The sequence below is a fragment of the Coccinella septempunctata genome, chromosome 6 (genome assembly GCF_907165205.1).
Source record: "Coccinella septempunctata chromosome 6, icCocSept1.1, whole genome shotgun sequence".
Classification (NCBI taxonomy): domain Eukaryota; kingdom Metazoa; phylum Arthropoda; class Insecta; order Coleoptera; family Coccinellidae; genus Coccinella; species Coccinella septempunctata.
In genome coordinates this window covers 11,108,119-11,120,796 of record NC_058194.1, presented here as the reverse complement: position 1 = coordinate 11,120,796, position 12,678 = coordinate 11,108,119, and the positions used below count along the sequence as shown (strand labels likewise).

General features: G+C 34.1%; 1 protein-coding gene across 30 annotated transcripts in view; it reads right to left on the bottom strand.

Moving 5' to 3' along the window:
* The window catches only part of LOC123316081 (collagen alpha chain CG42342), a 404,706-nt gene that overhangs the window by 124,147 nt on the left and 267,881 nt on the right, over positions 1 to 12,678 (bottom strand). For all 30 annotated transcript variants that reach the window (XM_044902017.1, XM_044902020.1, XM_044902038.1 and 27 more), the window contains one exon: positions 12,015 to 12,120. In XM_044902017.1, coding sequence (XP_044757952.1) covers positions 12,015 to 12,120 — 106 coding nt within the window. The remainder of the gene's footprint in view (positions 1 to 12,014; positions 12,121 to 12,678) is intronic.

Here is a 12,678-nt window from a genome sequence, read left to right as displayed (position 1 = left end):
AAAACGAAGAAAAAGTAGAAGAAGTAGAACAAATGAGAAAAAGCAGACGTGTCCACAGGCTCAACACGAAAACTGTATTCTTGAACAGAATGACCAGAGACAACCGAGATGGTCAACTCCAGGTCAAATTTTGTCCGAAGTTAGAGATGATGTTGCATCTCTGTCTGTTCTGTGTGACTTGTATAAGTCTATCCTCCACGTTAAGCGCCAACAAAATATCGATATATTTTTTTGTGGGGCCACATGTTTTGTGTCGATATTTTGTTTTGCTCTTATATCATATAGATAATCGCTTTGGTCAGATTTTCCCTGAATGTGCAATATCGCGTGATATCAAAAATATTGATGAGCGGTCTCACGGGATTTGTCGAGTCCAATCTCCTTATTATAACCATAACAACACCTGTTAATTTTTTTTCGAATTGTTAGTAGTCGTTAATTGCAAAACAGCGATCCCTACGGACGAGAGAATTCTCTAGAGAGTTTACTCGAAAATTTATGCGCCGTGAATTATTTACCGTTGCATACGCACTTTCGGTAGAATTCTCTGTTCACTTGCATACAAAATAATCTCTGCCGTTTTCTTGCGAGAATTTTGTAGAGAATTCTCCAGAGAATTCTCGGCTGTTGCAAACGGGCTTAAGACTATCAGCGGTCCCTATGGACCACTGTGGAGCTCAACGTGTTAAACATCTCGTTCACCAATTGTCAGAGAGCGCTACCTACGATTTCTGGATAAAATCCTTCATTCTTAATGTAATTAATTTTTTTTTGCTTCTCTTGGGTACTGCTTTTGCATTATCTCGCGTTTCGATCGCCATTCTTTTATATCTTCATGACCTTCATCGATCTATTTTTCATGGTTCCCAAAACTCTCCAAGTTGAATTAATTTTATATCAATTAGTCCATCAATCAATGTTTATTTCCATTCCCAAAAGAAAAACTTACTACATCGTACATGTTCTAATGTTTAATTTCTATGCACCAATTGTAATAAATCCTTTGATTTATCAGTGTATATGTTACGGCTAAAGATAGGTGTGAACATAAACTCAAGATTAGCCGGCTAAACTTAGGTTTAGCTTCGGGTATTTGCTAATGTTAGTTTCTTCTATCTTTAGCCGGCTAAACTTAAGTGCAACCACATCCCATCGGCTAAAAATGTAGAAGGCTTGAGGGGTGCAAATTTTCGGCAATTAAAAGAAGATAAAGAAATAGTAATACGAGTATAATCGAACTATGAATGCAATGCATTTTTTGTATGAATTTCACATATTTTAATAGAAGAAAAGCATTCTGTCAAGCAGTTGAGAAATTGGAGAATGAACATATATTTGTTTCAACTGTGTCTCAACGAATTCTTATAATAATAATAATAATAATAATCTTTATTTAGTAATAGATACTAGTTACAAATTCTGAATATCATCAAGTAACAAATTGAAAGTATTGCTCCTTAACATAAGAAATCAACAGTTTTCTAAAGGCAGTATATCTGTTACAAGTCTTCAGTGCACCAGGTAATTTATTGTAGCATATGAAGCCACCAATCAGAGTGGAACCCATTGTTAAATTAGTACCATATGTCCCGACAAAAAGGCTATTTTGGTTTCTGGTGTTATACTGATGAACCTCAGAAACATACCGAGTCCTCCTGGACAGATAATCAGGCATCATACCATGTTCAATTTTGTAAATAAGATCAAATGTTTTGAATTTAATTCTCTGCCTTACTGTCATCAAATTCAATGCCTCCAACATTGATCTGATTGATGTTCTTCTACTGCATCTGAGAACCATTCTCATTCCTCTATTTAAAACTATCTGCAGTCTTCTGATGGCATTAGACTTCAAATTGAACAAGAGAGATGCACAGTAGTCAAGGTGTGGCAGAACAATGGACCTAAATAACATGCATCTAGTCTTCATATCTATTTTACTGCTCATCCTAGAAATGAACTGAATCTTCTGTGCAAGTTTCTTTACTAAATGATCCGCATGAGGCCCAAAATCGAGACTGCCATCGAGTATAATGCCTAGGTATTTGATTGAGTCAACTTTCTTCAATATATTGTCTTCGATTCGGATTACTAATCTCTCTCTATTAATGATTCGCAATATGTTCTGCTTTCCAAAAATCATGTAACTTGATTTATTGAAATTGACCTTCAGTTGATTGTCGTTTAGCCAGTCACTCAGAAACTCCAAATCTTCGTTAAGTAAAGAACATAAAATATTGATGTCTTTGCCGATTATATAGAGCATGGTATCATCAGCGAATAATTTTATTTTACAATTTTTCAGATGTTTTTTTATGTCATTTAGATATATTAAAAATAATATTGGTCCCAACGTTGTGGATTGTGGCACGCCATGTACAGTTCCCTTATTCGAAGATAACCCATTTTTGAATTTGACCCTTTGTGACCTGTCAGTTAAATATGACGTGAACCATGCCAAAACAGTACCCCTCATTCCAATTTTTTTCAACTTTTTTAGTAATAATTTTCTATTGATTGTCTCAAAAGCTCTCTTGAAATCAATAAATGCTGCCAATACGATATTGTTTTTATCTATTTCTTTCAACCACTCATCACAAATATCCACAATGGCAGTCTCGCAGGAATGTTTAGGTCTAAAACCCGACTGATCCTCTATGCTATGAGAACATTATTTTCATTAAGATATTTTATCAATTGATCTTTAACTACTAGTTCTAGAACTTTTTCGTAAACAGGTAGTGTATGAATGCCTCTAAATTCTTCACAATTTTTTGCATTTGAAACTTTTTCAATTGGTATGACTGTAGATAACTTCCAAGATTCGGGAAAAATACCGCTCTCAAGTGACGCGTTAACAATATCCAGGAAAAGATTGCCTGCCACATCAAATGCATCTTTAAAAATATCAGTTGTTATGTCATCAGGACCATTTGTTTTTTTAATGCCGGTTGACGTCAAGATGGCGTCAAGTGAAGACGAACATAGCGACGGCGAAAGTGTTAAAAGTGATAAAATATCAAACCTACGAGAAAACAACTACAAATGCTGTAATAAGAAAGTATGCACAATCCAAATATGCATAAATTGTGATGGTCTATACCATGGATCATGTGCCAAAAAGAAAAATATCAAGGTAATCAATGGGAGATATATAGAATGTTGTGATATTGAAAAACCAAAAAAAACAAATAAAGAGGAAATTATGGCCCTCAAAATTGAATACTTAACTAAGTTACTCACAGAAACACAGGAAAAGAACGAAATCCTTAAAGAATACAACTTAATTCTTAAAGAAAATAATAAATTACTGAAACAACAATTGAACAACAATGATAAAAAAATTGAAACACAATACTCTGACATCGTCAAAACAAGAACTCAAAGAAGCAACGTCAACCAAGAAACAATAGTCCCAAAGATAGTAGTTCAAAGATCCCATACCCCCGACAAATCTAACCAAAACAATGATAACCTGAAAATTAAACCACAACAAGAGAAGAATCCATCTAATACACTACCTAAACATCACAATGAGGAAATATCCGAATCTAATAGAGAAACAAATACACAACATGAATCAGACTTCATAGAAGTACATAAAAGGAGACGTCACACAAAAAAAAGGTTAGGAACAGGAGAAGCCTCCGACGAAGTTATTAAATCTGGTTTCGCAGGCCCTGAAAGAAAAGTTTCGCTTAATATATATAGAGTTAACAATCATGTGACAAGTGAAATGGTTCAAGAGCATATCAAAAAACAACCTGGCTTCGAAAATGAGAATATAACAGTAACTGAACTACAAACAAAACCAGGACAACTGAAAAGCTTCTGTGTAACAGACCCCCTAACTAGAAAAGACACTATGTATGATCCATCTTTTTGGCCCACAAACGTTGGAATAAGAAGGTTTAATTTCGAAATCCATAAAAGAACTCACGCCGGAAATTTTTTTGGGTAGTAAACAGAAATAATGAACATCAACCAGACAAAACAACAAAAAATGAACCAAAAACCACTAAAATAAGCCTTATCCACCAAAATATCCAATCTATAGGAAATGCTTTGAATAAATTAGAATATGGACTGAATGAACATAAAGAGTGCAAAATATTATGCATAACAGAACACTGGAAATCATACGAACAACTACACACATTCCCTATACGAAATTTCAATATAGTAGGAAGCTTCTGCAGACCTGAAGGAAAACATGGAGGTTCAGCACTATATTTTCACAAAACACTTAAAAGTATTACAAGAACCAAATTACAAAAGTTTTCTCAAATTGGAGAGTTTGAATGCGCTGCAGGTGAATGGATCAGAAAGAGAGGAAATATAATCATTTTGTCAATATATAGACCTTCCGGCGGCAACATCCATACCTTCTTCTCAAAATTAGAACAAACATTAAACAAAATAATACCTGAAAACAAACAAATAATAGTAGCTGGTGATTTCAACATAGAATTACGAAAAACAAATAGAGATGGAATAGAACTGATAAACCTTATGAGATCTTTCAACCTCAAACATGTCATATATCAAGATACTAGAATTACAAATAAAACAAGCTCATCTATCGACAACATCTTCACAAATATCCAACATTGGGAAAGTTCGGTCATTAATATACATATGTCAGATCACACAGCACAAAAAATTATTTTTACTACAGAAGAAGTAAAGATAAATAACATCTATTTCCGAAGATTTTATGGCCAGCAAGAAAAAGATGCATTTTTGGAAAAATTATTCAACCAAAACTGGAACCTTGTGCGAGAGATAGATAGATCCGAAGTGAATAGACAATGGGATGTTTTCATGTCTGAATTCATAAATATATTCAACGAGAATTTTCCCAAAAAACCATCTCTAAACAAAAAGCGAGCCTATATTCACAAAACACCTGAAATTGAAAAAATTAAAAACGAATTAGACATCCTCTTAGTCTTAAGTAACGTGTGCCCACAACATCTTGATCTTTACCAAAAAACAAAAAAAGAATATGACAATGCATTGAAAAACCAGAGAACCAAAACATATGAGGAAAGAATAATCAAGTCAGACAATAAAGGTAAAACTATGTGGCAAATATGCAAAGAGATCACTGGCACAACAAGATCCACTGAAGATTGGCAATTGGAAGGGACTCCAGAAGAAATAGCAGAAAATTTCAACGAACACTTCAACAACACAGTAAACACCCTCCTAAATAACATATCTACAACACCTATAGATTATTCTCACATGAAGCGTATAGAGAAGTCCTTCTACCTGAGACCAACAACACCTTCCGAAATAGAGAACTTAACAAAAACCATCAAAAACAAATTCAGCAGCGGAGATGACGAAATTCCTATTATGATAGTCAAGTTATCATTACCAGCAGTCAGCGAAATACTATCATACATCATAAATAATTCTTTCAAACATGGTATATTTCCAGATTCCTTGCAACTAGCACTCATAAAACCAATATTCAAAACAGGCAACCCAGAACTTCTCAACAACTACAGACCCATAAGTTTACTACCAGCATTCTCCAGAATTTTTGAAGTACTAGTCTCGACAAGATTAACTGAATACTTTAAAGAAAATAACCTTTTTTCACATACCCAACATGGATTTCTACATGGACGCTCAACACAGACAGCTATCTTTGAATTCTTGCAGTACATTTTGGAGTCACTTGAGGACAGTAAGATGGCTCTGGGTATTTTCCTAGACCTCTCTAAAGCCTATGACTCATTAAACAAAGAATATCTTCTTCAGAAATTAGAGTTTTATGGAGTGAGAGGAAACACAATTAAATGGCTTGATTCATTCATGACTAATAGAAAACAAAGAGTTACCATCACACAAAATAAAAATCAATCAAAGTCAAAAATATTGATAAGAAAAATAGGAATCGACCAAGGAAGCGTCATCGGCACACTCTTATTCTTAATATACCTGAACGATCTAGGCCACATAGTACTGCAAGATGAAGGAAACATGGTGAATTTTGTCGACGACACAAATCTATTAACCAGTGCCGAGGATTTTGAAGAGCTCTCAAGACAAGCAAACCACATCTTCTTGAAATCAAAAACATGGTTCAACCAAAATAACCTAGTTTTAAATGAGGACAAATCAAAAATCATTCTTTTTGACACAAGTAGGTCAAACAAGGAAAAATCAGATTCAGTAACCTTATCCAACTGTAACTACCAACTATCGAACTACGTCAGATTTCTGGGAGTCTACATTGATCAATTCCTCAATTGGCGTCAACACACAGAATTCATTTCAGTGAAGTTGAGTAAGACATGCTTTGCACTAAGATCAATAACCCAATATATGAATGAGAAAACCTTAAGAACAGTATATTTTGGAAACTTTGAATCCACGTACAAATATGGAATAATTTTCTGGGGAACAAATGAAAACTTAGAGAAAATATTCCTAATTCAGAAGAGAGCAATTCGAATAATTTACAAAATGAAATTTAGGGAATCATGTAGAGGAACTTTTAGATTTAGAGGAATTTTCACTGTTTATGGCCTGTATTTGTTTGAATGCCTTATGTTCTTACATAAAAATAGGAGTAGTTTCATATCTGAGAATATAAATAGTTACAACACAAGAAATTTAAATATAATGTTTCCAACCCATAGATTAACATTAACTGAGAAGAGCACTGCTTATATGAGCATCAGAGCTTTCAATAAGTTACCAAATGATATAAAACGCATAAATAACTATAAATCGTTCAGAAATAAAGTTAAAAATCTACTGATTGCATTGGAACCATACAACCTCGGGGACTATTTTGAAGCTACTGTGTGAACTAAAAATTTTTGTGACGTCATTTCATTTAATTTTGGATTTATTGTAACTCTTCATGTAATTCGAATTTATCTGAAATAAAGAAATATCTTATCTTATCTTATCTTATCTTATATAATTTTTTAGTTGTTTCATTGTTATCTTCGTAAATGTCGAAAATTTGGCACATTCATCAATTTCAGACATACAGTAAAATGGATCTTTTTTTTAACCGTACTTAGCACAATGTCATCAACACTACTTACAAAAAATTCATTGAATTCCTCGGATATTTCAGAGGCCTCCGTCAAAATTTGATCGAAATTTGACGAATCTAAAAATCTAAACCCTTGATGACAAAATTCGAGACATACTATTTTGAGTGTGAGGCAAAAATTGAAGTGTTAATAATTATATTTCATCTTGTTATTATTCATAATTTGAGGGGAATTGAATGAGCATAAAGAGAGAATGAAGACAAAAATGATGCCGCGAACTTCGTCATCAAAATACCAAAGGTCAAATTCTAGAAAAATATAAGTAGAAGTACCCAATCTGTTTGTAGTTAACCGGACTATTTGGCTGATAAGCTTTACGATGAATGCACTTGTATACCCCAGGATGATTCATCAAGGGTGGCGACAGGCCGTATTTTGGAACCCATATATTCAATGACTCGGGAAGAAATTTTTAACAAAATCAGCTAGAGAAAATGTTTTCAACTATGTTCATATTCATGGTTTTTGTTTTGTTCTTTTTTGCGAAAAAATTGGTTGGAATGTAATTGCAACGTTAGAAACACTATAGTTCCTATATCGTAATTTTTTCAACCCAATTATTGAATGGTAGGGAAAATTAAAATTGTTTACAGAAAATTTCAATTTCTAATATCTCATTTCCTTGTGGTGACCCCACAATGGTTTTTCACAAATTAGGCTAAATTTGAATAGCATAAATCTCCTAAACAGTTAAAATAACTCGTTGAATGTTAAAATGAAAATCCATGGGCCTTATGTAATACAACCCCAATACATTCGATGCTCTTTTGCATATTTCAATTCTAAAAATTTAAACAAAAAAGTGGCCTTGTGCGTTCGTCCTCTCCCATCCGACCATTCATGACACATCACCTCTCCGCATGACCATCGAATACATTTTTAGCCGTTCCGTTTTGGGTAATGTGCACATTAGCCGGCTGAAGCTGAAATGCCCTGACGTAGATGAATATTTCATCGAATATAAACCTAAGTTTAGCTGGCTAATCTTAAGTTTATGCTCCCACCTATCTTTAGCCGTAACATATATATGTATGAATATCAATAAACATATTCTTGTGGATACCACTTTTACTATTCCAAAAATTTGAAAAATGATTGAGATTGCACAAGAGGAAAAACTTCCATTTTTGATATTCAAGGTATTTTCCGAATGAGTCGATATTATATGTATCTTGAATATCAAAAATGAAATTTTTTTCATCATTTTCCCAAAAATCGAAATATTTAACTGCAATATAGAGTAATACAGATTCAAATTTCCCGCCCTTTCCTCCGCCGTCTACTCCAGCGCCAGCTATAAATTGGCAAAGCAAATGATAGAAAGAGATTGAAGATGAAATCGGACATAAGTAGATTCAGTTCCTAGTTGACGGTCTCTGTTGTCTCTGCTTCCTTGACAGTCAAGAATACAGACTTCGTCGTTGTGAAACTAGGGAATAAAAACAATTAGGGGAGCGCTCCCTAGGGAGCGTTCTATTCTATCGCCGTCAAGAATCGACTCCCTGATTGCAAACATCATTTCAGTGGTGTTTTCCGTCGAGTGAACTAGTCATTCGATTCGGAGGAATTATCATTAAATGGGGAAGGATCTTTTATTAATAAGCATACTTCTAAACAGAGGGAATTTGGTGAAAGGGTTTATACCAAAATCGGGCTCTGCTTTCCCATACCAGTTTAATGAAAGAAGTATCAGTATTCAATAGGTACAACTTCAAGATTTCGAAAATTTCCTGAGAATGGATGGCAAAACATACTAGTCCATTCACTTGTATAGAAGCAAGTAGATTGTGAGTGAAAGAGGGTGTCAAAGAATTTCTTTCTATTGGGAGAGACAGACATTTATGCCAATAATAAGTTGGAATACAATGAGGGACGGAGAACACTTTTCAAAAATTCAAAGTGTGAAAGAACGCAAAATTTCTTGTGAAAGTATCGGATTTGTGTTCCTTGATGAAACATTCACCAAAACTGACGCCGTAAAGTCTACAATTTTTAATCCAAAGGGATATAACCAACAACAAGTCTCTACAAGATTTCTACGTTATGTGTCAATAATTGAATTTTCTTTTATAGCAAAAAGTTGAAGAAAACTTATAATATTCATTTCATTCTAGTAGATTTTGGGAAATTCAATACTACAGCTACCTCCTCGTGGTCAGTTCTGGATTATTAGCGATGGACCATTATGTAACTTATGGTGAATACAGGAAATGGATTTCCTCCCTAAACTCCATATTGTGAATTGAGAACAATTCCAAATTATATCGAAAAATATTAAAGTAGCCTATAAAATTAGCACACTTTCTATATCTACTCGTGTTTCGTGACACTCCGCTGCTATCAACAGTAATGCCTAACCTTCCGGCCTTTTTCATTCTAGTGGACTATGTACAGAGTCTCCCATTTTGGGTGAGACAGCCAGGTTACTCGGTTGTTATTTAAGATAGAGTCTTGCCGTTTTCACGTTCCTGTCCTACTTTTTTTGTGAAACTGAAGTTGGCCTAATCAGATTTTGCATAACTTTACATTTATAAGATAGGTACAGGGCGATTTTGGAAATTGATACTTTTCGGACCCCTCCTTTATCAGCGAAGTTATCAGAAACAATGCTGAGCTGAAAATCACGGATGATTCAGAATTTTGCGTAGAATCCAGTGACTCAATTTTTTTTTCGGGGTATAGTTTTGAAGATACGACACCGACATATTTTTTTTCCAATGGAACACCCTGTGTTCGTTGAATTCGTTATTTTTTTCCCTCCAAAATGATGTAGGATGTTCAGAAATGCTAAAAAACACTAAACATCACATAATGATGATTATTTTTTTAATAAGAGGATTATTACTTTTGATTATTAAAAGTAATAGATCATGTATGATACAAACATCCTTGTTGATATTATGGCTACTATGCATTTGGATGCATTGCTTTATCAAGTAGGCATTCGAGAGAAAAAACGAATCTGATCTAGCTGTCATCGCTAGGAATTATTATTGTGTTTCAAACACAACAGTCACGAAGAACTTCGTGCATCAACAGAGGCAAAAAATCATCATTATGTGATGTTTTAGTGTTTTTAAGCATTTCTGAACATCCTACCTACATAGATTATACATCATTTTGGAGGAAAAAGAATAACGAATTCAACGAAGTAATGAAATACAGGGTGTTCCATTGAAAACAATATATGTTTGTGTCGTACCTTCAAAACTATACCCCGAAAATAAAATTTAGCAAGCCACTGGATTCTAGGCAAAATTCTGAATCTGACGTAATTTTAGCTCAGTATTATTCCTAATAACTTCGGGGATAAAGGGGGGGTCCGAAAAGTATTAATTTCCAAAATCGCCCTGTAGCTCATGAACGGCAACAGTTAGGCAAAATCTGATTAGGCCAACTTGAGTTTCACAAAAAAGTAGGAACGTGAAAACCGCAAGGCTCTATCTTAAATAACAAGCGAGAAACCTGGCTGTCTCACCCAAAATGGGATACACTGTGCAGTCGGATCTTTTTCTACCTAACAAAAAAAATTTCAAAATCTATCTGGGCGAGGCGTTGAGCAGGTGGAGGATGGAGGAGATCTTACCAGGAAAAACAATTGCAGCACGTAGATGATGCAACATTCTACACAACATACGTTACGATGTGCAGACTATCACTGCTCATGATCAAGAGGACCCGCAATGAATCTCAAGATGAATATAAAAAATAGGGACTAACACTGAAACAAAGACTGAAGATGTACCTATTGGATCAGAACACAAAAGCTGACAGTGAGAACATGAAGGTTTATGCTGCAAGTTTCTCTCTTTGGGTACAAAAATAATATTAACGGGAAAACACAGAAGGAATTAGAATATAGCAAAATTAAATTGGATATTTGAACATAATATTATGATCCAAAAGAATTTCATTTGATAATAAACGTCATTTTTATTCCACAGTGTTGGTGACATATCATCTAATACATATATCGAGAGTAGGGAATGAGAGACTGAGAGAAATCAAGAGGGCAGACAGAACTATAACAGACGACTTCCCCAAAATCTCTTGATCTAGTACAGATATTAATCTGAAAATAAAGTTCAGAAAAAATAAATATGTGTTCAAAAAGAAAGAAGCTGCATTATGCCAGTTTTGATTAATCTCAACCAATCGCAAAACTGAAAATTGGAAAAAACTGATCGGGTGATTATATCCTATACTAGTAAATCCTTTACTAGTAAGGCATAGGTAATCGGTCATTAACATAAACAGTATATCCAACCTTTATCAGTTTATCTCAACCAAAAAAAAAAACAACGGACCTCGGTTGCTCGGTTGCAAATTAATTCCGTCAACGTTTCGCCTCAGAATTCTGGGCTTCTTATAGTTACAGTAACCTCACTTATTTTCTTTGTTTCCATTATGATGTTTTTCAAAACTTTGTGTTTATTTTTGTCTGTGAAAAAGCCCATTGGGGCGAAACGTTCACGGAATAAATTTGCAAGCGCGGTCCGTTGTTTTTTTGGTCGAGATAATCTAATAAAGTTTGGATGTACAAATCCTGTAATGGAAGATAAAGCTATCGAAAGGGGTAGTAGGTATCCTAGCCAGTTTTTCAATCACAAGTTGCCTGTCGGTGTTTTGACGCAGATTATAAAGTTTTCCTAAAGGGGACTATCAATTTATTTATTTATTTCAGTTATGGAGAACATACAAATAATTGTATACCCACAAAAATGAGTTTGAAAGAAACAAAATAATAAAATTACTTATGAATCAAATAAGTTACAAATTTTTCATCACTCCACCCGAAACATTCAATCCAACAATATTTAATACCTTCTAATATCCTAAATTTGTCGACATTTTGCATTAGATTTTTTAGTAAGGAAGAAGGACAAGCAATATTATTTCCCTCATATCAAGTATACTCATTATTACCTGGAGGTCCAGGAGGTCCTGGCGGTCCTTCTATGATGCCTGTCGGAAACTGATCTCCAGTCAATGTTGTAGTTAGCCCACGTTCTCCTTTATCTCCTTTATCACCCTGTTTGATTTACAGAACTTATCAATAATCTCGTTTCTTCTCGGAAATGAGATTCTATATTTCTCTTCACCAACATACACCAGGCTTGCACTTTTATGGATTACCGATTCATAATAATATTTCGACCGATTTCCAAAACTGAAGTGATGAAAACTAGACATGCTAACCTGAAGAACAATAGGCTGCCGTGCCAGCACAAATGGGAAAGAGTACAAAATATAAGTAAAAAACGACAAGAATAAGCGTAAAATTTCTTTCGTTGGGCATTATCTCTCGAAGTGGAACATATCCGTCATTGAAAAAATTCAAATAAAACTGATTTGTTTGTATAACATCTGTGGATTTTTTTTTCACAGCGATAAATATCTAGTTTTCAAAACCTATTTCTAGTGACATTAATAAGAACATGTATTCAATCAGTTGAAATATTAACGGATTGCAAATATTTGAGAATTTTCGTCGACCAACTTCTGTTTTAGATTTCGAAATAAGGATTAATTTTTAATGCGGTAATTGTAATTTGTTTTCAATATTTTGGGAAATGATAAATATGATAAA